Source organism: Oryctolagus cuniculus, chromosome 7 (assembly GCF_051225735.1).
Source record: "Oryctolagus cuniculus isolate XC-2025 breed Fujian yellow rabbit chromosome 7, ASM5122573v1, whole genome shotgun sequence".
NCBI classification, from domain to species: Eukaryota; Metazoa; Chordata; class Mammalia; order Lagomorpha; family Leporidae; genus Oryctolagus; species Oryctolagus cuniculus.
This window is the reverse complement of record NC_142873.1, coordinates 47241397-47264164: the sequence shown is the minus strand read 5'-3', so window position 1 is coordinate 47264164 and position 22768 is coordinate 47241397. Positions and strand designations below refer to the sequence as shown.

General features: G+C 50.5%; 2 protein-coding genes across 25 annotated transcripts in view; one reads left to right on the top strand and one right to left on the bottom strand.

Moving 5' to 3' along the window:
- The first annotated feature begins 12131 nt into the window (after window positions 1-12131).
- PSMB4 (proteasome 20S subunit beta 4) lies at window positions 12132-14693 on the top strand. 2 transcript variants are annotated; one of them, XM_008264042.5, is made up of 7 exons: window positions 12132-12295; window positions 12487-12693; window positions 12864-13010; window positions 13180-13261; window positions 13638-13754; window positions 14316-14404; window positions 14574-14693. In XM_008264042.5, exons 1-7 carry the CDS (start codon window positions 12156-12158, stop codon window positions 14584-14586), a joined length of 795 nt encoding a protein of 264 aa, XP_008262264.1. In that variant the 5' UTR covers window positions 12132-12155; the 3' UTR covers window positions 14587-14693.
- A 739-nt stretch (window positions 14694-15432) lies between these two features.
- Window positions 15433-22768, bottom strand: part of POGZ (pogo transposable element derived with ZNF domain) — a 60412-nt gene continuing 53076 nt past the window's right edge. For 21 of the 23 annotated variants that reach the window (XM_051856070.3, XM_070076698.2, XM_070076702.2 and 18 more), the window contains 7 exons: window positions 20840-20974; window positions 20571-20743; window positions 20256-20396; window positions 19773-19829; window positions 19502-19614; window positions 19223-19247; window positions 15433-19101 (listed from right to left, as the gene is read on the bottom strand). In XM_051856070.3, coding sequence (XP_051712030.3) covers window positions 17433-19101; window positions 19223-19247; window positions 19502-19614; window positions 19773-19829; window positions 20256-20396; window positions 20571-20743; window positions 20840-20974 — 2313 coding nt within the window. In that variant the 3' untranslated portion in view covers window positions 15433-17432. 23 annotated transcript variants of the gene reach the window in all.

Genomic DNA, 22768 nt, shown 5'->3' with positions numbered 1-22768 from the left:
GCCTGCAGCGCCAGCATCCCATATGGGCACCAGTTCAAGTCCTGGCTGCTCCATTTCCAATCCAGCTCCCTGCTAATGCACCTGTGAAAGCAGTGGAGGATGGCCCAAGTCCTTAGGCCCTTGCATCCATGTAGGACACCTGGAAGAAGTCCTGCCTTTGGCCTGGCCCAGCCCTGGCCATGGTGGCCATTTGGGGAGTGAGCCAGCAGATGGAAAATCTTTCTGTCTCTCCTTTCTCTCTCTGCAACTCTTGCTTTCAAATGAATAAATAAATTTAAAAAAAAAGGCGAAACAATGACCAGATTTTTAAAAGGTATTTGTTTTGTTTACTTGAGAGACAGACACACACACACACACACACAGAGAGAGAGAGAGTGAGAGAGAGAGAGAGAGATACAGCATCTCCTATCCTCTGGTGCACTTCCCAAGTGTCTGTTGCCCAGTGATTGTGTCTATGTGGAGAGTGAACCAGTGGATAGGAGATGTCTGTCTCTCTCCATCTCTTTCAAATAAAATAAATACATACATTTTTTTAAACAGATAGGGAGGGTAATCACTAAAAAAGAAAGAAAGAAAGAAAACAACCCTGGCAATTAGATCAGAAATGACCCCAGTGAGAATGAACAGGCTAGGTCCTCAGAGAAGACCCAAGTGGGCTGAACCCGGTGTCCGGAAGGCTTGTTTCAGATAGGGAAGACGGCAGCTGAAGCGTTCGCCTATGTCCTGCACCATCTGATGCCTCTGAGTCACTGTTTACAACAGGTTTATGGAGTGCAATTCCTACACCATCGGTTCACCCACATGACAAGTAAGCTCGGTAGTTTGCGGTGCTCAGAGTCTTGTGACCGTGAGTACCATCTGATTTGAGAACACCCGCATCATCTAAAAAAAAAGAAATGAGCTCCATCCATGAGCAGCGACCCCCGTTCCCCGTGCCAGCCCTGGGCAACCCTCTGAACGTCCGTCTATGAATGGAGTCTCCGGGCAGCGTGTGACCTGCGGGCCTGGCTTGTTGCATGGACCCGCTCATGGGGAGTGGACGGCCATGCTTCACTTACTTGTGTGTACGGCTTCACCGGGGGCCCGCCGCGGTCTGTTTGTCATTCACCGGTAGGTTGGGATGTCAGTTGTTTTCTTTCTTTGGCCGCTAGCAATGCTGCTGCCATGAGTGTTCATCCCTGCGCTAGCTTTTGCGTGGGCGCCTGTTTTCATTTCTCCCCGGTGTTTCCCTAGAGTGCTTGATGTAACTGTCTGATGGAGGAGGGATGTTTCTTCCTCCTTCAGACGGGAAGCACTTTGCCAGCATTGGCGGGTCTCTGGTCATGCTGTTTGTATTTAAATCTACATTTTTAGCACACACACCCCCCACCCCCGCCGCCGTGTAGCCTTCCAAGGTACCCTGTGCCCCAGTTCTGTGAATTTCTTTTCTTCTTCTTTTTCAAGGTTTATTTATTCATTTGAAAGACAGAATTAGAGAGAGAGAGAGAGGGAGAGAGAGAGAGAGAGAGATTGATTTTCCATCTGCTGATTCATTCCCCAAATGGCCACAACAACCATGGTTGGCTCAGGCTGAAGCCAGGTTCCAGGAGCTTCCACTGGGTCTCCCATGCGGGTGCAGGGGCCCAAGCACTTGGGCCATCTTCCACTGCTTTCCCAGGCCATTAGCAGAGAGTTGGATCAGAAGTGGAGCAGCTGGGACTTGAACTAGCGCCCATATAGGATGCCGGCGTTGTAGGCAGTGGCTTTACCTTCTATACCACGACACTGATGCCGGCCCCTGGTTATGCTTTTCTTACTAATATGAAAAAGTGTTCTGAATTCTCGTCCTTGGTATGGTGCCTTTGTTTCTTAGTCTACCCTAATTTTATTTTAATGGTACTTTGATTAATAAGTTTTTAAAAAGATTTACTTATTTATTTGAAAAGCAGAGATAGATACATAGAGAAATGGAGAGATAGAGAGAGAAAGAGAGAGAGAGAGGGAAACAGAGAGATCTTCCGTCTGCTTCTCCATTCCCCAAATGACTGCAATGGACAGGGCAGGGCAGGCTGAAGCCAGGAGCCTGGAACTCCATCCGGGTTTCCCATATGAGTGGCAGGGGCCCAAGCACTCGGGCCATCCTCTGCTGCTTTCCTAGGCCATTAGCAGGAAGCCGGATCAGAAGCGGAGCAGCCAGGACTTGAACCAACACTCCAGTATAGGATACTGGTGTTTCAGGTGGGGGCTTAGATGGCTGCACCACAACACCAGCCCCATATCAATTTTTAAATCTTGATGCTATCAAATTTGTCAATAATTTCCTTTATAGTTTGAATCACATTTAAGAAGTTTATTTAATATCACAGAAATATTAAGTCTCCCAGATAATATATAATTTTAACATAATTTAAAAAAGATCTAGTATTCTTTTTAATTGGATAAATGATCCTAAAATTTATAAGGAAGGGTAATTATCTAGGAAGATAAAGAATATCGTAATACACAAAAAGCTCTTATAAATTGATAAAGAAAAAATATCCAATCCAGTAGGAGAATGGGCAAATAATATGAATACACAATGCATGGAGGAAAAAACTCTCTGCCAAAAATTACATATGAAAACCTCACAGGGCCAGTACGGTGGTGCAGTAGGTTAATCCTCTGCCTGTGGCACCAGTGTCCTGTGTGGGCACCAGTTCTAGTCCTGGCTGCTCCTCTTGTGATCCAGCTCTCTGCTATGGCCTGGGAAAGCAGTAGAAGATGACCCAAGTCCATGGGCCCCTGCACCCATGTGGGAGACCTGGAAGAAGCTCCTGGCTCCTGGCTTCAGATTGGCCCAGCTCCAGCCATTGTGGCCATTTGGGGAGTGAACAGGTAGATCAAGGATCTTTCTCTCTGTCTCTCCTTCTCACTGTCTATAACTCTACCTCTCAAAAAACCTCACGGGAGCCTAGGAGACGTCTTGTACACTTATAGTGAGATAGCACATTCCACCTTGTCAGGCAAAAGATGGGGGAGCAATTACAGCCAGCGCTGGCAGGAATGTGGAGGATAAGGTAGTTTCATTTTCGACTTTTGATTAAAGGTGATGAATGAACTCAGAGACTTACGTACTAGAAAAAACTTTTGTTTGTACATCTTTCTTTGTAGGGTTCTCATTACACTATTCTTTCTAGATTTATAATCTTTCTTTAATTTTAATCCAGGCTGAATTGAAGTATTTAGCTCTCCTAATAATGTTATTTCTTGATATTCTATGATCTGGAGGGATTTTCTATGCTCCATCAGTTTTGCTAGTGTGTCTAATTACTCTCCAGGACCCTGTGTAGGCTGTCATCAATTTCCTACACACAATTTTTCGCTCTTTCGCCATCCCTATGGCTCATTTCGTCATCTTTTCTTTCCTTTCTCTCCTCCCTTGCTTGATCCCTCTCTCCTGCCTTCTCCTTTTATCTTATCTGTGAGCTGGGGCTCCCAGTCCATCAGAAGCAGTGACAATGGCTTCCTTTCCTTATACTTTACTTTTTCTTTTTTTTTTAATTTGAAAGACAGAGATGGAGACAGACACAGAGAGATCTTCCACCTGTGAGGTCACTCCGCAAATCCTCAATCTGGGCACGCAGGTACCTGGGCCATCACCTGCTGCCTCCCAGGGTGCACATTAGTAGGAAGCTGGAATGGGACGTGGAGCTGGGGCTTGAACTCAAGCACGCCAACATGGGATGCAGGCGTCCCAAGCAGCTTCGTAACTGTTGTACCAAATCCTCTCCCTTTGCTCTTTACTGCAATGACCTTATGAGACTACATTGAAAGTTTTACCACTCATCATGTCTATTGTCAGATTTTAGTGGACACCCATTATTAGGCTAAAAAAATTTCCCTCTATTCCCATTTTGTTAGTGAATGGCTATTAAATGATAAGAAATTCTCTTTCTGCTTCCATTGAAATAACTATAAATTCTTTTTTAAAAAAATCTGGCGGGGGCTTGTGTTGTGGCATAGCGGGTAAAGCCACCACCTGAGCATCAGCACTCATTTGGGTGCCGGTTTACGTCTGGGCTGCTCTACTTCCAATCCAATTCCCTGCTAATGCGCCCGGGAAAGCAGTGAAGATGGCCCAAAATCTTGGGCCCCTGCACCCGTGTGGAAGCCCTGGAAGAAGCTCCTGGCTCCTGGCTTCAGACTGGCCCCATTCTGGCCGTTGCAGCCATTTGGGGAGTGAACCAGCACATGGAAGACTTCTCTCTGTCTCTGTCTCTCTTTCTCTCTCGTTGCCTCTGTAACTCTGCCTTTCAAATAAATAAATAAATATTTTTTAAAAATCTGGTGAATGACATGATGCGTTATTACCTAATGCACTGTTCCATTCCATTTGCTAACATTTGGTTGTCTTTTAGGACTATGTGTAGCAGCCTGAGCATTTCCTCTGCTCTCCCTGCCTCTGGCTCAGAGGCCTCTGCCTGGAGGTAGGAAGCTCGCCTCTGGTTTCCTCCTGTTTCGGAAAGACAATGCCCTTTTATTGTTTGATTTGTGGGGATTAGGAGGAACTGTGAATACCTGTAACCGGGCAGGGTTCACTGCCCAGAGGATGAGATCGCCTCTGCCCCTCCCACACTCCCAGTTGAGCGAACCCTTGGAGGAGGGAGCCGGGGAACAAAGCCGCTGTGTCACCGGCTTGTTTTCCTTCTGGCCACTGCAGGCACGAGCTTTCCCAGCAGGGGAGGTGCTCAGAGCAGGCGCGCAGTGGAGGATGGCCCAAGTGCTTGGGCTCTGCACCCCATGGGAGACCAGGAGAAGCACCTGGCTCCTGGCTTCGGATCAGCGCGGTGCGCTGGCCGCAGCAGCCATTGGAAGGTGAACCAACGGCAAAGGAAGACCTTTCTCTCTGTCTCTCTCTCTCACTGTCCACTCTGCCTGTAAAAAAAAAAAAAGTCACTATTAAGAAATGTATATAAAATGCTATTTTTGTAAAAAGAAAAATCCTTCCAAATTTCTAACATTGAATGAGAGGTGTAGGAGGATATATACCACAGTTTTTAAGATTGTTTACCTTGGACCAATGGAATTGGAGAGGGAAAGCAATTACTAACTTACAATTTGTTAATTTATTTATAAATGTTTTTATTTATTTCTTTTAATCTACTTGAAAGAAAGAGAGGGTTCAGTCTTCCATCTGTTGGTTCACTCCCCTGCGCTCACAATAGTGTGAGTTCAGAATTCCATCCAGTCTTCCACATGGGAGAATCCATGAACATGGGATAGCTGGGCACCCTGCTACCTCCCAGGGTACATTAACAGGAAGCCAGACAGGAAAAGGAGTAGTCAAGACTCAAACTGACACTCTGCTATGGGATGTGGGTATGCTAAGCAGCAGTTTAACCTGCCGTACCACAATGTGCACCCTTATTTATTCATTTATTTGATAGATAGATAGATAGACAGACAGTGTGCGCACTCCCATCTGCTGGTAACTCAAATGCCCACACTGCCTGGACCAGCCTCAAAGCCAGGAGCCAAGAACATACCGCAGGTCTGCCTTTTGGGTGGCAGGGACCCATCTACTTCAGCCATCACCTGCTGCCTGCTAGGGGCTGCACTGTCAGGAAGCTGGGCTCAGGACTGGAGCTGAGTATTGAACCCAGGTACCCAGCTGTGGGCTGTGGGTGTCCCTCACTGCTAGGCTAGCTGCATGCTCCCAAGTGGTAATTTAAAAAAAAAACATATTGCTGTTATTTGCCTTGTATTTTACCTTTTAAGTAAAAATACCTCTCAAAATAAAGAAGTAAATGCTATTAGTAAGGGGAAAAACCAACCACTGTAGATAGCTTAGAAGGAACTATGTCAAAAGTTGGAAAAGAGTGATCTCCGGATAGTGGGGTGAAGGGTCAGGTTTCATTTTTTCACCTTTAAAGTCAACTTTGTTATAATTTACACACCATAAAATTCACTGAAGGGTGAGTTGTTTTATTTGTGCGTTGTAAAAAAATGAATCACAGGGCCAGCGCCGTGGCTCACTAGGCTAATCCTCCGCCTGCGGTGCCGGCACCCTGGGTTCTAGTCCCGGTTGGGGCGCTGGTTCTGTCCCGGTTGCTCCTCTTCCAGGCCAGCTCTCTGCTGTGGCCCGGGAAGGCAGGGGAGGAAGGCCCAGGTGCTTGGGCCCTGCACCCGCATGGGAGTCCAGGAGGAGGCACCTGGCTCCTGGCTTCGGACTGGCGCAGCTCGATGGCCGTGGCAGCCATTTAGGGGGTGAACCAATGGAAGGAAGACCTTTCTCTCTGTCTCTCTCTCTCTCACTGTCTAACTCTGCCTGTCAATAAATAAATAAATAAATAAAGTGGAAGAGTTCTTTGTTAAAAAAAAATGAATCACAGGATTCCGGGACAGTGGTGGTGGCACAGTGTTTGAATCTCATCAATTTTTTAAAAGATTTACTTTAGGCCGGCGCCGCGGCTCACTAGGCTAATCCTCCGCCTTGCGGCGCCGGCACACCGGGTTCTAGTCCCAGTTGGGGTGCCGGATTCTGTCCCGGTTGCCCCTCTTCCAGGCCAGCTCTCTGCTGTGGCCAGGGAGTGCAGTGGAGGATGGCCCAGGTGCTTGGGCCCTGCACCCCATGGGAGACCAGGAAAAGCACCTGGCTCCTGGCTCCTGCCATCGGATCAGCGCGGTGCGCTGGCCGCAGCGCGCCGGCCGCGGCGGCCATTGGAGGGTGAACCAACAGCAAAAGGAAGACCTTTCTCTCTGTCTCTCTCTCTCACTGTCCACTCTGCCTGTCAAAAAAAAAAAAAAAAAAAAAAAAAAAAAGATTTACTTTATTTATTTGAAAAACAGAGTTACAGAAAGAGAGGTAAAGATAGACAGAGGTCTTCCATTCACCCCAAATGACCCCATTGGCAGGAGTTGAGCTGATCTGAAGCCAGGAGCCAGGAGCTTCCTATGGGTCTCTCACGTGGGTGCAGGGGCCCAAGCACTTTGGGTCATCCTCCACTGCTTTCCCAGGTGCATTAGCAGGGAGCTAGATGGGAAGTGGAGCAGCCGGGACTTGAACCTGCGCTCATATGGGATGCTGGTGCTGCAGGCGAGGGATTTAACCCGCTGCACCATATCGCCAGCCACAGAAGGTCATCAGATTTTATCATAAAAATGAAACAAGTAGACAGAAGAACCAAAATACTATACACAAAACACCCATGACACCCCAAACACAGCAACAGCCAGAAGATCTGGGTGGTTTCCACATTTGAATGAGAGCGAGCAGAAAGGAACAAGAGGGCATCTGACAGACTGAGCACCCGAGAGCCCAGGAGCACCCACGGGCATTCGCTGGAAAGCGCCGCAGGCATTTGCTGGAAAGCGCCGCAGGCTCATCGAGGGCAGCATAGCCGGGCTCTGCCCAGCGCCTGGCTGACCAAGGGGCTGGGACACTCAGGGTCCCACTAACCCTGAATTGCCCAGCACGGCTCCTTTTTAGCACCAAGCCCCACAGTGAGGAGAAACTGCTGGAAGTAGAAGAAAAAGAATCAGAACCGGAGCAACAAAGACAAAAGAAGAGGAAGTCAAAGTGGAGGAGCGCACAGGCTGGGAAATGCGGGAGCGCGGGCGGCCGGTGTTTGAACCATTACACAAACACGACAGCAGAGGGCGCGCTATCTGGGCTCATGCTGCCTTCCCAAAAGTGGCACAGCAGATCGGGGCAGCTCCCACTCAAAGTTCTGGTAAGGAAACAAACAAACAAACAAACAAGAATAAGGAGCAGAATAGCATCCGTACTGACAGCGGTGGTCAGACAGGCGCGCGTGCCCACGGAGAAAACTGCAGTCCACTATTCCAAAGTCAGCTGGAGATGTTGAGAGCATGACTCAGGAAATAAAGAGCAACGGAATCAGGATCAGAAAGACGCAGCTATGAAGTGAGTAACTCAGGAAATGATTAGGAACCAAAGGAAAAAGCTTTTCAGGTGTGAAGGCTAAAGTAGAAGGGACGCAACTCTGAATAAGTACTAAGATAGTGCCCTCAGAGAAACGGAGGTAAGGAAACATTCAAGTTGAAAATAAGAGGGGCCAGTGCTGTGGCTCAGCGAGTAAAGCTGCTGCCTGCAGCGGTGGCATCCTTTCTGGGAGCTGGTTCGAGTCCCAGTTGCTCCTCTTCCGATCCAGCTCTCTGCTGTGGCCTGGGAAAGCAGTAAAGATGGCCCAAGTCCTTGGCCCCTGCACTCGCCTGGGAGACCTGGAAGAAGCTCCTGGCTCCTGGCTTCGGATCGGCACAGCTCTGGCCGTTGTAGCCATCTAAGGAGTGAACCATCAGATGGAAGACCTCTCTCTCTCTCTCTGCCTCTCCTCTCTCTGTGTAACTCTGACTTTCAAATAAAATAAATAAATCTTTTAAAAATAATAACAGAGGGGCAGCGTTGTGGCATAGCGGGTAAAGCCGCTGCCTGCAGTGTAGGCATCCCTTATGGGCACCGGTTTGAGTCCTGGCTGCTGCACTTCCGATCAAGCTCTCTTATGGCCTGGGAAAGCAGTAAAAGATGGCCCAAGTCCTTGGGCCCCTGCACCCACATGGGAGACTCAGAAGAAGCTCCTGGCTCCTGGCTTTGGATTGGCACAGCTCTGGCTGTTGCGGTCAACTGGAAAGTGAACCAGCGAATGGAAGACCTTTCTGTCTGCCTGTCTCTCTCTCTCTGCCTCTGCCTTTCTGTAACTCTGTCTTCAAATAAATAAATATTTTAATAACAATAATAAAAAGAAATAAGCCAAACAGGGATGCAGAATAAACACTATAAAGTGAATCAAGAAAAAAAATTTAGGGGGCAGCATCTTGGTTCAGTGGGTTAAGCCAACCATTTGTGATGCCAACATCCCATATCAGAGTGCTGGTTTGAGTTCTGGCTCCTTTGTTTCCAATCCAGCTTCTTGTTAATGTTCCCGGGAAGGCAGCAGAAGATGACCCAACTACTTGGGTCCCTGCCACCCATGTGGGAGACCTTGATGGAGTTCCTAGCTACTGGCTTCTGGTCCAGTCCTGGCTGTTGCAGCCATTTGGGGAGTGAACCAAGCAGATGGAGGCGCTCTCTCTGTGTCATTTTGCCCTTCAAACAAATAACTAAATATTTTGAAAACTGGAAAACTCTGAAGAAAACATAGGGGGAAGGTTCATGATATTGCACTTGGCAATGCTTTGTTGGCTATGACAAAAAGTATGGCAACAACAACAAAATAAACAGACCGCCGCACAGGACACTGCTGCAGGGTAGACGCGGCTCCTGCCTCTATGGGGCATTTAGTCCAGTAAGGCAGGCAGTCTTCAGACGAGTGTGGGGAAAGCTGAGGCAGGTGTCAGAGAACTGAACCATGAAGATGTCAACGCGAGCATCCTTGGCGGGGCGGGGACCGACAGGGGACTGCAGCCATGAACAAGCAGGACATTCTTTGCCTCTCATGTTTCTGTTACAGCCGGGGGGCCGGACACTGAACATGTCCAGAAACGATCCTTAGCCTGTTTAGGAGTTGAAGGTTCCAATTCCACTCCCTCCAAGTGGAGTAGTGAAAATGTGAGTGGGTGAGGACAGGGGCCATTAATTCTAGTTTAGTTTTGGTTCTTTCTGAGAATTGCAGGGACATCCTGACATGTCAGAAAACCAGTCCAGTGTAACTGACTGAAATGCTTGGACTTTGGGGGAGTTCAATGCTGGTTAAACTCAAAGTAATAAATAGCCACCCACAGAAGACTGGCACACTTTAAAGATTTTCTATACTATGCCAGGCCTGCTCTTACAATAGAAGGAACAGGTCTTAATGTAAGGACCTAAACAGGAGTGAGACAACAGACTCACCAACCACTGCGGGCTTCTGAACAAGGACATAGCTAGTTCACTGCTGGCTGATTAACAACAAGTTCCTACGACCGTGGCTCTGGCAAATCAGAAGAGCCAGGTATCCCAGGGGTTTTGAGGAATCCCAGTAATCCCACTTGTCAGCACAAACTGAGCACCTGACATTTGTCCAGGCGAACTTGAGTTGCCCGAGTCAAGTGGAATATGAAGTTTGGGGAGAAAGCAGTCACCAATTAGGGGATAAAATGGAGTATTTTTTTTTTTTTTTTCTTTTGACAGGCAGAGTGGACAGTGAGAGAGAGAGAGACAGAGAGAAAGGTCTTCCCTTTGCCGTTGGTTCACCCTCCAATGGCCGCCGCGGCCGGCGCGCTGCGGCCGGCGCACCGCGCTGATCCGATGGCAGGAGCCAGGAGCCAGGTGCTTTTCCTGGTCTCCCATGGGGTGCAGGGCCCAAGCACCTGGGCCATCCTCCACTGCACTCCCTGGCCACAGCAGAGGGCTGGCCTGGAAGAGGGGCAACCGGGACAGAATCCGGCGCCCCGACCGGGACTAGAACCCGGTGTGCCGGCGCCGCTAGGCGGAGGATTAGCCTAGTGAGCCGCGGCGCCGGCCCAAAATGGAGTATTTTTAAAAGACAAAAATATTGGTTATCACTTTAGTGCCCAGCTTTGTTTATCTTGTTTAGTGGAGGGAGACAGGCCGGGGGAGAGTGAGAGAGAGAGCGAGCATGAATGGAAGTAAGCATGCTCCCCCATGCACTGCCCAAATGTCCAGGTCTTCCACGTGGGTGGCAGAAATCAATCACTTGGGCCATTACCCCTGTCTCCAAGGATCTGCATTAGCAGGAAGCTGGATCAGAAGTGGAGCAGCCGGGACTCGAACCGGAGCCCATATAGGATGCCGGCACTGAAGGTGGCAGCTTTACCCACTATGCCACAGCGCTGGCCCCTGGCTTTATCTTTGATAAGGCTCATCAGGCCTGCTTGAGAGTCACATTGAAAAGGGAACCCTTGGAATCACTTTCACTCCTAGTCTCACTGGGATTTTTCTGCTGCTTGAAGGGTTGGGGAGGGAACTTGAAAATAAGAACGTTCAGAGTCTTGTCTAAGGTCCCACAGGAGTGAGTGATCTCCTGGAGATTTTTTTTTTTAAAGTTTTTTTTTATTTATTTGAAAGGCAAAGTTAGAGAATAGAGAGAGAGAAAGAGAGAGAGAGAGAGAGAGAGAGAGAGAGAGAGAGAGAGAGAGAGAAAGTCTTCCATTACTGGTTCACTCCCCAAATGGCCCCAACAGCCAGGACTGGACCAGGCTGAAGTGAAGCCAGGAGCCAGGAGCTTCATCCAGGTCTCCCATGTGGGTGCAGGGGCCCAAGAACTTGGACCATCTTCTGCTGCTTTCCCAGGCACATTAGCAGGGAGCTGGATCAGAAGTGGAGCAGCTGGGATTCCAACTCTGTCCACATGGGATGCTGCCACTGCAGGGGCAGCTTTACCCGCTATACCACAGTGCTGACCCCTGCTTGAGACATCTTAACTGCACAGGGTACACACAACTTTGCGGATCCCTTTCTTTATCCTAAGGTTCAGTTGTACAATTCCTGCCTGCATGACCCAGGGAATCACTAAGCCAAAAGCCTCAGTTCCTTATCTATGAAATGAATGGAATAATACCTGTCCCATGGGGCTACTTGGAAGGTATAGACCCTGGGTTCTGGGGTGCAGCGGGCAAGCCGTGGCTTGGGATGTCTGCGTCCCGTAACTATGAGGGTGCCGGTTCCTGTTCGGGCTATTCCTCCTCGACCCAGGTGCCTGGAAATGCACACCCTGAAAGGTAGCGGGGTTGGCTCACGTGTCTGAGCCCCTGCCACCCGCGTGGGGGACCGGGTGGAGCTCCAGGCTCCTGCCTTCATCAGCTCTGGCTGTTGCAGGCATCTGGAAAGTGAAAGCGTCACTCTGTCTTTCGTATGAACAAACATTTTAAAAAAGAGATCCTGGGTTCCGTGCTACTTTCACGTGCCTTTTTTGGTAATAAGCCAAAAGGTGTATGAGACTTGCTCACTGCTTCAGCGTCAAGTGTCCTGACGAAGCCCCACAGCCTGGCTCCGCGCTCCCTCCCGTAGAATCGCGTGCCAGAACACTCCTTTTCACTCCAGACTCCCCGGCGAAGCGACGAGAGGCGGAGCAGGGCACGCCCAGTTTCCGCCTCGGTCGCCACCCACGCCTACGAAATGACCTCCTCAAGATGCCCGCTGGAAGTAGCTTGCCGGAAGCAGAAAAGTGTGGCACCGAAAGATCACTTCCGCTTCCGTCGGCGCAAGCGCACTCACTGCTTCTGCTACCGTGACTAAGATGGAAGCGTTTCTGGAGTCGCGGGCCGGGCTTTGGGCCGGGGGCCCAGCTCCTGGACAGTTTTACCGCATCCCGTCCACTCCTGCTTCCTCCGTGGATCCGGCGTCCGCGCTCTGCGGGAGTCCGATCGCGCGGACCCAGTAAGTCCTCGGCGCCTTAGCCTGTGTAGGGGAGGGACCGGGGGCCCGGTGCCGCTGGCCGGGTGCGACGGAGCCCGGGGAGGCGAGGCGGGGACCGCGCAGTAGAGTCCCGGAGGAGGCAGAGTAATTGGAAGGACCTAGGGCGCGGGCTCCTTCTTTGCGCTGCGGTCGCCAGACTCTGCACTCCGCAGGAACCCCATGGTGACCGGGACCTCGGTCCTCGGCGTCAAGTTCGATGGCGGGGTGGTGATTGCCGCAGACATGCTGGGCTCCTACGGCTCCTTGGCGCGTTTCCGCAACATCTCTCGAATCATGCGGGTCAACAACAGCACCATGCTGGGTGCCTCCGGAGACTACGCTGATTTCCAGTACTTGAAGCAAGTGCTCGGCCAAATGGTGTAAGTTGAGAGTAGGGAGTAGCTCCCGAGTGGGGGGCGGGGGGCGGGCCGGAGTCGGGCCCGGGGAGAGGTGTTGGGAGTGGAAGGGTCGGGCGCAGTTTTTGCCATTGGGTGGATGGGGGGAGAGGGGTGGCGGTTAGGACTTCCATTCTTCCCCCCTTTCTTTGAAGCATTGATGAGGAGCTGTTGGGAGATGGACACAGCTATAGCCCCAGAGCCATTCACTCGTGGCTGACCAGGGCCATGTACAGCCGCCGCTCCAAGATGAACCCTCTGTGGAACACCATGGTCATCGGCGGCTACGCTGATGGAGAGAGGTTGCGTACACGTACCACTTCCTTGCCCACCCGACCTAGTAGAGCTTGTCTCGCGTCCCTTCCGTCTCTCCTCCCCGAGTGAATCCCACCTTTCACCCAGACCCCGTGGCCCTGTCCTTTAGCTGAGAGCTTTGATTAAATGCTCACTTAAATCGTTGTGTCCTGTTAGCTTCCTCGGTTATGTGGACATGCTTGGTGTGGCCTATGAAGCCCCTTCGCTGGCCACTGGTTATGGTGCATACTTGGCTCAGGTAAGTAGTGGATCTGGAAGTGGGAAAGGGGGAAAGAAGTGGGGAGGGGGAGGGGAGGAGGGAGGAGGAGAGGGGCTGTCGGCCTCTTCCCCTGGAATCCATATGAGCAGCAGCTGCTTGTGTCTGGAGGCTGAAGTGTTGCCACCTGCACTCCAGGGACCAAGGCGGCTCCTCTAGCAGTGAGCAGATTAAGTGCAGAGGGAGGACGCCCTAGGACTTCCTTTCGAGTGCATCTTGCAGCTCCTCAGCCCTTCCTGCTGGCGAGGGAGTCCAATGTTTGGCGCTCCGTCATCCACTTGTTTGCACTGTGGGTTTGAGACAAGCAGCCTGGTGCTCAGTGCCTGATAGCAACCCTCGTGCGTTTCCCCCAATCCAGCCTCTGCTGCGAGAAGTCCTGGAGAAGCAGCCGGTGCTGAGCCAGGCCGAGGCCCGCGAGCTGGTGGAGCGCTGCATGCGAGTGCTGTACTATCGAGACGCCCGTTCTTACAACAGGGTGAGGACGGCTGTGGACAGAAGTGCCGGCCGTCTAAGCGGTGGGCGCTGGCTGGCTGGCATCCTCAGGGGCTCCGCTTTGAGGAGCGCATTGCCTCACTTCTGTGACTGCTATTTAGGGACTGGGGGAGCTGGGGGAAGAGACCCTCTAGTTGACCTTTGACCAGGCTTCAGGGATGGGCATTTTCATTTTATTGGTTATTTTTAAGAGCTGTATTTGAAGAGAGATGGAGGGAGGGGGCAAGAGGGAAACACACACACACACACACACACACACACTCTCTCTCTTCCATCTGCTGGTTCACTCCCCAAATGGCCATGACGGCTGGGGCTGTGCCATACTGAAGCCAGGAGCCTGCAACTCCCCGTGGGTCTCCCACATGGGTAGCAGGGGCCCAAACAATTGGGCCACCTTCTGCCACATTCCCAGGCATGCTAGCAGGAAGTGGAGCAGCTGGGATTTGAACCAGTACTCTGACATAAGTAGTGGCCTAACCTATTTAAGCCACTGTGCTACAACACTGGGCCCCCATTTTCACTGTAAGCTGTGCTTATTTTTCAGTATCAAATTGCCACGGTAACTGAAAAAGGTGTTGAAATCGAGGGACCACTGTCTGCAGAGACCAACTGGGATATTGCCCACATGATCAGGTGAGTGAAAATTAGATGGTAGAAAAGTTGCAAGGCCCCTTGGCCTGTACTGAGCTGAGCCCTTCTGAGGGGCTTAACCAGAAAAACTCCCTGGGTGGTGGGGTTTTGGTTGGAGGGTGGAGCTTTTCTCTCTATACTTCATTATTTTATTATGCTTTCTTCCTTATAGTGGCTTTGAATGAAATACAGATGCAGTATCCAGAACTGAATTTAGACACATTTAACTTTGAACTTGGCCTGGTTCAAAGGTAGACTTTTCTTTTGTAAAATAAACAAATACTTTTAAGTGCTCGCTGAGTGGTTTTGTTCTGACTGGGTCACGGCGAGAGCTGAACTGTCCAGAGTGCTGCCACATGCCACCTCCCTCACCGCGCAGCTCTGCAGCTCTGGTTAGCAGCCACAGAATGCCATGTGTGTCGACACAGAAAACACCTGAGCCTACCAGAGAGGCAGCTGCATGTGGAAGATGATCTCTGCGGGGTAATGTAGCCGGCTTTTGTGTTTAGAAGTTTTTCTTAAACATTTTCTCCTGCTATACTAAATTCTAAACTGCTACAGATTTTCTGGTTAGCGTTTGCTGTCTCAGATACGAATGTAGTGTCTAGTATCGAGCTGCTCTGTGTGAAATTACTTCAACCTGCACCTGACCCATCCAGCCTCACCTTTCATACAGGGAATACTAAGTAAACGTTTCGTGTACATGCATATTGTGCAAACCTCAATTTCTAGCACTTTAAGAAAACTTATTAGTGTTGTGTGTTCATTAAAAAGTCAGAGTTAGCTATAAGTCCAGTTGGCCATTAGCCATGTTCCATCCCTGAAATGATTTTAAACCTGTCTTAAACATGAACCCTAAGTGATTCTGATGTGTATCTAGTCCAAACCTTCTTGAGAAAGTACAGCAAACTCAAAAACCATTACAGCTATTGAGTCAGGTGAGAACTGACAGAAAGCAAGCCAGCTCTGTGATGGGAAACCTCTAAGTTTAAGTGCATGAAATCTCCACAAATCCAGTCTGAACACAGGACAGTAGTCAATAAATATGTGTTTATTGATTAAACTGAATTATAAAAAACAACAAAACAAAAAAACCTTCCTTCTACTACTAAGCCATGCAGGCAGAGTCCACAAAGACAACTTCCTGGCCAAAACCCAGCTGATCCACTGTTGGTTATTTTTTTAAAAAAACTGCCCATCAACAAAGTCAATCAGTGTGCAGAGGCCAGGAACCCAGCTCTGCTAAGGCTGTGGCTGCTGCAGAGACTACCAGAGGAGGATTAAGTTGCTGTAGATAGATGTGACCGTAGTTCTTGAACTTTCTCCGAGGCAAAGAGTTGACTTGGAAGTCCACAGTCTGTCAGTAAAATGGCATCAGGCAAAAAGCTGGGGATGAGAAGCCCAGATGGATCCTTGGTCGTCTTCAGATGACAAACGCTGGCCGTGCTGCGGGGATGCTCCAGTTCACTATATTATAGTGTACTGGGGGTCAAAAACAAAAACACTGGCAGGAGTGGGCAGAGTGTCAGCCTGCGCCACCGCGCCTGTCCCCTCTCGACATCTCCCAGTCTGTGAAAGCCTACCTTGAACAGGGCTACCTAGAAAAACAAAGCTTATAAATCCATTTCCCCTCATTTTATTAAATGTTCCACTTACGTACATTTAAAGATGAGGCATTTAGAAGCTCCTGCAGCCTGCCTCCTCGGCTCCCAAGAGGGGGATGCTGCTGCCGCCTCAGGACGGACAGGTGCGCGGCGTAGCTGCGGGACAGGGGGCGTGCCGCGCTCCTTTTCTCTGGTGCAGTACATTTTGGTTTGTATCCACGAATACATACAATTCTTTAAAAAAAATCCCTCATGCAAATTGTAGAAAAAATTTTCTTCCCTTGAAGCTGGCAGTGAAAAATATTCATGTCTTTTTCTCCGTGCACACTCCGTGCTGTTTCTCAGGTCAGGTTCTTTAAGTGGTAAGAGAAAAATAGGGGAAGGCCACAGGGTACGCAGAACGTCCACAAGTGGGCTCTCTTTCCTGTGTAGAGTCGACACTTCGCTTTTTATGCAATTAGCTCCTGGCTGTAGGACCTGTCCACGTCCCAGGCTGAAGCTCACCAAGGCCGGTACTGCCCGGGGCTTGCAGGATGAAGGCTCAAACTGGGCATGGCTCGCACCCTAGCATGCGCTCTGATCACCTCAGCACCTCCTGCTCACTAATGATACATGTATTGTCCAGAGTGATGGAGGGGGCGAGAATGGGGGAAGGGGCGAGTGCAAAGAATACTGCTTTTGTCGGAAGGAGCATGGTGAGGGAAAGACAAATTATTCATCGTTCTGGATGCTCAGAGGTGGTTTCATGCATTTTTTTAAAGCCACAATTTCATATCTAGGGTTGATGTAGAAACCAACATCTCTGGAGAGGGAAGGCAAGAAAAGGAGAAGGAAGAGCGAGAGTTCAGTGGGATTTTTTTTCCATTTTCATTTTTATATAAAAGTGTTAAGACCACAATGAAAAAAGTTTATCCATATATATAATAAACCAGTTTTTGAGCTACATATTTTTGTCTTTCTCATCATCAGAAATGTTCTCACATTGACAATGGTTAGATAGCATCATGCCCAAAGACGTCGGCCACACAGTAAAACAAACAAAAACTCTAGAAGTACTATGATACAATTGAGGTAAGAGGGGAAACAAAACAATTTAACATTCGCCCACAAAGGATTTTTTTGTCTTTTTCTTGATTTTGTCAGAAAAATACCAAACACAGTGATTTAAATTTAAAAAAAAGTCACAAAAACCTGTTTTTAGCAGAATTGAATGACCAATGGGCCAGCTCCTCGGCTCAGACGTGATCACTATTGGTTTTCCTAATAATCCACAAATTCACAGGGAAGTTGTCAGTCAATGTTGGGGAGTGGTGGCATAAAATTAAAAAATATAGACCAAATACCCCACCTGGTATGTCCCCTTTCCCAAGTCCCGCCACCCTCCCTCGCTTTCCCACCCCTACTCCACATGCCTCGTGACCCAGCACTCAAATCTCCATCAGATCGAGGTCAGCTTCTTCAAAGCCATAGAAAGACTCGGTCTCACTCTCGCCCTCAAACAGCTGGTGCAGGCTCTCGGGCTCGACTGTCTCTTGAGGAGACGCCCTGGGCCGGGGCGTGGAGGCGGACGGCTCCTCGGACTGCTCTCCGCTCAGCTTCAGCTGCTCCTCCAGGGAGGCGATGAGCTCCTCCTGCATGTCTGCGTTTCTCGTGGGGGAGCTGACGTTGCCGTCAGGGCCTGGCAGCACGCTGGCCACCAGGAAGGACCGCTGCACCAGCTCGGGGCAGTCCCCTATGACGCTCAGCACCTCCCCCAGCCAGACCAGCACCAGCTGGAGCAGCACGTCAGAATCACATGCAGTGTCTGCCATTTCCCTAGCCTGTTCCTTCCACTTTTTGTGCAGGAAGTTCTTGACAGTTCGCTTGATGCATACGTCTAGTGGCTGGATTTTGGAGCTACAGCCTGCTGGGACCACCGCAGGCAGAGTGCTGGAGGCACTAAGCATGGCCAGGACCTCCTCCGACAAGTGAGTGCGATGGCAGTCCATCACGAGCATGCCTTTGCTGCGCTGGCAGGCCGTGTGCTTCTGCCACACGCGGGTGGACCACAGCTCCATGATCTCGTCGTCACTGTAGCCACTCTCCTTTGCCTCCAGCAGTATGGAGTCTGGCACGTTAGCAGGCTGGTCCATCTGTCCTCGGTAGAACACCAGGGTGGGGAGGACGGTGCCGTCGGCCAGAATGGCCAGCACGACGTCGCACCAGGGCTCCCCCGTGCCCACCGTCTGCAGGGCGTTCTCCTTCCTGTCGTCGCTGCTCAGCACCTCCGTGTCCAGGAACAGGGAGATCTCATCGATGGCCACGATCATAGACAAGGGCAGGTCTTGGTTGTGGATCTGCCGCTGTACGAACTCTATGAAGAGCCCGGCGTTCTCGGCCACGTCCTTAGGGAGGGTGTGGGCCACGGCCCGCCGGGCGTGCGGAGTCAGGTGGTGTCGCAGCATGAAGCGCACGGCCCACTCGTATGAGATCTTAAACCCCCCCTCCAGAGAACGTCCTATCTTGGTGGCCTTTTGGAACAAGGTCTCCTCATTCACAGGCAGCTGCTGCTCTCGCTGGGTCAGCACCCACTCAGCCAGTTTCTCCTCGGCCTCAAAGCTCAGGTACTTGCCCTCTAGGTTCTCCCCCTGAGAGGCCTGGAAGCGCCGAAGCCAGCGCCGGATACGTCGCTGGGGGTTTCGGAAGTGTTCGGCTGCCTGTTCCGTGTTGCAGCACAGGGCAAACAGTACTACCCGAAGCTTCTTCACAGACAGCTGCTCCTTCTTGCTTACCCCACTGCCACCACCACCTGATGCGGGCTCAGGGTCCTGGGTGCTCGGGCTCCCTTCTTCCTGGTCATCGACATTCAGACATTCGGCCCCCTCTGTGGCCAAGGGTGGGAGGACTAAAGGCTGTGGGTGGGCAGGGGTCTGGGGCGGGGTTGCAGTGGAGGCTGGCGAGGGGAGTGCCTGGGTCACGGGAGGCGGGAGCTCTTCAGGCTCAGCTGGGGCGGCCCCCGCAGATTTCACAGTGGCGGCTTTGTGAGGGGGGAAGGAAGCAGGAGGGTACATGTTCTTCAAGTTCCGGTCATGCACTCGGTCACGAGTCTGGCCATGCCTAAAGGGGCAGGAGCGGGGAGCAAGCAGACGAGAAAGCTCCGTGAAAAAGGGTCCAGGTAGCGGTGGTAATAATGTAAACACACTGCCAAATGGGAAATCATGAAGTGAGAGCTTGTTACCTTGAGTGAGAGAGCCAAGTGAGTCCTACGGAGAAGGAGACAGGGAAACGTTAGCTCAGTGAGGAGAGGAGCCCTCCACAGACGAGTGCTCTGGGCCACCAACGCACACAACATGCTCTCCAGTGACCACCCTTCCCAGGCTCGTGTCAAACACCTGAGGTTAGAGACCGCTTCTCATCAGCGCACCGCGTCCACAGGCCGGGAGCGGGGCCTGACGCCCAGCTGCTGATGGCCTGTCTCTTGTTCCCCTCGCCTGACTGACCTCAGCCCCGGACTCACCCCGTGGCAGGATGCTGCTGGATCTGTGAGAGGGGTTGAACACCAAATGCTTGGCCATGGCATCTCCCACGGAGGTAACAAAGGTACAAGCAGTGCAGGCCAGCTTGATTCCACTGAGGAAGAGTCAAGAGCACAGTGAGACAGACACAATGGCGTGTCCAGAGCGAAACTTTCTCCTCTCTAATTAAGTCACGTAGCCATGCACCAAAATAATGAAGGGATTTAATGTAAAAACTTGAAAAATTAAGCATACCGGTAAGTTTTTACTTACCTCACGGAATTTTTAAACAAAGCCAAATATTTGGGGCTCTTCCGTGGAACATGATTGCTGAGGAAGATAAAGAAGTGGTCTGAGTTATGGGGTTCGCTGGCTGACTTGACATCACCAGCCAGAGGCAACGCCTTACACTAGAGACAACACCTCCTCAGGCCCTCTCTCCCCAGGCCAGCTTTCCTTTGTACCATGCTTCTGCAACTTCAGTCTGCACATGAATTACCCAAGGATCTAGTCAAACGCACACTCTTAGACTCGACAGGCCTATGGTCGGGTTCAGACTGTGTTCCCAACAAGCTCCCAGCTAACACTGCTGGTCCCTGGTGCACACAGAGGGACCCGACCTCTCACCATGTCAGGAGAGATGGACAAACAGCTACAAAAGTTGAAGGAGGAAAACAGGCTAGGAGGAGAGGGAATGAAGTCAGTTCTATAGAATCTGAACTCCCGAAGAGAAACGCCGGCTTAATCCCAACTTACTTGATCATGTGGTTAGCGTATGCTCGGGAGCAGCAGGTGCTGTAGCGACACAGAGAGCAGTGTACGTAAGTAGGGAAATGATTGGGGAAATCTGGGATCTCAAAACTGCACTCCAGACAAGTCTGCCGGCCCATGACGCTCCTGCAAAAAGAAAAAAAGAAAGAAAAGAAAAGAAAATTCTCATTATTCCCTCAGGGATCCCCAAGTTGTCGCTTATTAAGCAGACCTTGCTGACAGGCTACATGACCGCACTGCTCCCAGCACTAGGCATGCCCACAGGCCCCACCCGCCCAGCACTGAGAAGAAGGCGCTGACATTTTCCTAACAGCTCTCTTCTGGATGTTGCGCTGGACAGGGGGATAAAGGAAGACAGGCAGAGGGTCCGCGGAGGAGGTCAGTGGGGTCGCCTCCTGCAGCGTGCTGGGAGGCGTATCGCTGGAGGACACAGGCACGGTTCGTGGCTGCCCGCGGGAAGCCCGGATGGTCACCTGAGTGTCAAAGGAAGGAACAATCAGATCCCACCCACAACCAGCCGCACAACACCGAAACTCCCGGTCTGCCTAAGAAACCCTGGCAAGCAGTACCTTGGTGCCTGGCTTCAAACCTTCCAGCTGCTTGGGTTTACGGAAGGTTTTATGGTGCTGAAGCTTGTGTTCAATTTTGTCCTTGGCAAAGAGAAACTGCAGCCGGCATTTGTTGCAGTGATAAACATTTCTCTTCTAAAGGGGGAAAAAAGACAGAATCCCTTAAAGGCTCCCAATGCATTTTCTTCTAGGAGAAGGCAGGTCAATGCCAACCAATCATCTTCCCAGCTTTCTGCTGATAATGAATACCCAACGTGACAGATCCACAGAGAACCACCACATGGTTTACCCAAGAACGGAAGACCAGGCTGACTAGTCCGCAAACCCTCTCTTTTTGCCTTGGTTTAAGAATCTGGATGGGTGGCCTAGGCTTTACTGCCATTCCTGCTTTCACTTTTCATGCAGACAGTACCACCTGTTCCTGGACATTAATCTTGTTTTACATAAAAACAATAAATGTACATGGTAAAAAAAGAAAAATCACTTTTTATTCTGTATACTTGTACAACTACTTCGTGTTGTAAGTTTGCCTGCAGCTCTCACAGACCCTTTCCACAGAAACAACCTGTTGTAAGTTTGAGTATTCTGTCTGCACACATAATCATAATGAACGCATTCATATCCAACCACCACCTACCTGTTTTTCTTTTTTTAAAATGCAAATGAGATCCAGCTCCCCCTCCCCCAACACCTCAATACACACAGATGTATCTTCTTCTGAGACCACTCTCAGGATTGTCTGCCTGGTACTGAAGTCCCTCAAAGAGAAGACTCGTGCCTATGATGTTCCTTCCCAGGTTAGCAAGGATCTACAGCCTCAGGCTAAGTCACAAGTGACAGCTGCCAGGTCTCTATTAGGAAATACATTTGTGGGAGATGACCAAGCAGTCACATCTGTGCAGAGGAGAGGGTGAGCATTACGGAAGTGCTTACACGTGGTGTGTGCAAGGCTATGTGCGCATGTGTGTGACCACTAAGCACATGTGCACCTGTCTGGTTCTCCACTTTGTATCCTCTCCTATACACCTTCACTCTCCTCTAGCGGCCCCATTCTTGTAGCATTTTAAAACAAGGTCATATCTATTCCATCTTAAAACACAACAAAACATTCTCCCTTGCTGCTTCCCCTGGACCCACCGGCCTCAGTCCTCCCTTCATAAACAAACTTCTTCAGGTCAACTGTCTGTTTCCTTACCTCTTGCGTACTGGTCCTGCGGAACTGACTTTCCACAGCGACAAGCGGCTCGCTGCTGACTAAGGGCCTGCTGCCAGTCTGCGCCGCTCGGCACCTGCCACACCTTTCTCTCCAGAACATTTTCTCCTCAGCCTCGCCGATGCCAGCTTTCCCAGGGCCCTCCCAGGGCCAAGGTGCTGCCCTTTTGGACAGACTTGAGGATGCCTGCTCCTCCTACTCCTGACAAGAAGTGTAAAGCCGTCTGGATTTACAGGCCGATTCTCAGGCATCTGTTCTGGAAGATGACTCTCTCCCAGGCATCACCCATTATCAACCAGAGCTCCAAACACTGACCCTCACCACCTTCCCCCAAAGCTTGCTTTCCCCAGCGTCTTCCACCTCAGCCAACAGCCAGGTGCCCAGAAGAGAACCTCAGGTGCTATCCTCAACCACTCCTTTGCCACCTTCTCCCAACCCGTCTCTGAATGGTAAGTACCATGGATATTCTCATCATGTTTCCCATGGACTCTTTCTTCTTCATTTCAGAAGCTAACAGCCACATTCACCTTTCACCTAAACTACCGAAAAGGTTTTTGGCTGGTCTTGCAACTCCGGTCTTAATTCCCTTGAATCCATTTGCCTTAGTACTGTCAGTATGACAATCTGAATGCATCAATTCAAGAGCTTAAAACCTTTTACTGGCCTCCCGGTGACTCCTTTTCATGGGCTAGCTACAAGACTCTCCACGATCCATC

Coding starts and splice junctions, on each gene's coding strand:
- PSMB4 (XM_008264042.5), top strand. CDS start 12,156: ATGGAAGCGTTTCTGGAGTCGCGGGCCGGGCTTTGGGCCGGGGGCCCA. Junction 13,011..13,179: donor GGCTACGCTGATGGAGAGAG/GTTGCGTACACG, acceptor GTGTCCTGTTAG/CTTCCTCGGTTATGTGGACA. Junction 13,262..13,637: donor ATGGTGCATACTTGGCTCAG/GTAAGTAGTGGA, acceptor CCCCCAATCCAG/CCTCTGCTGCGAGAAGTCCT.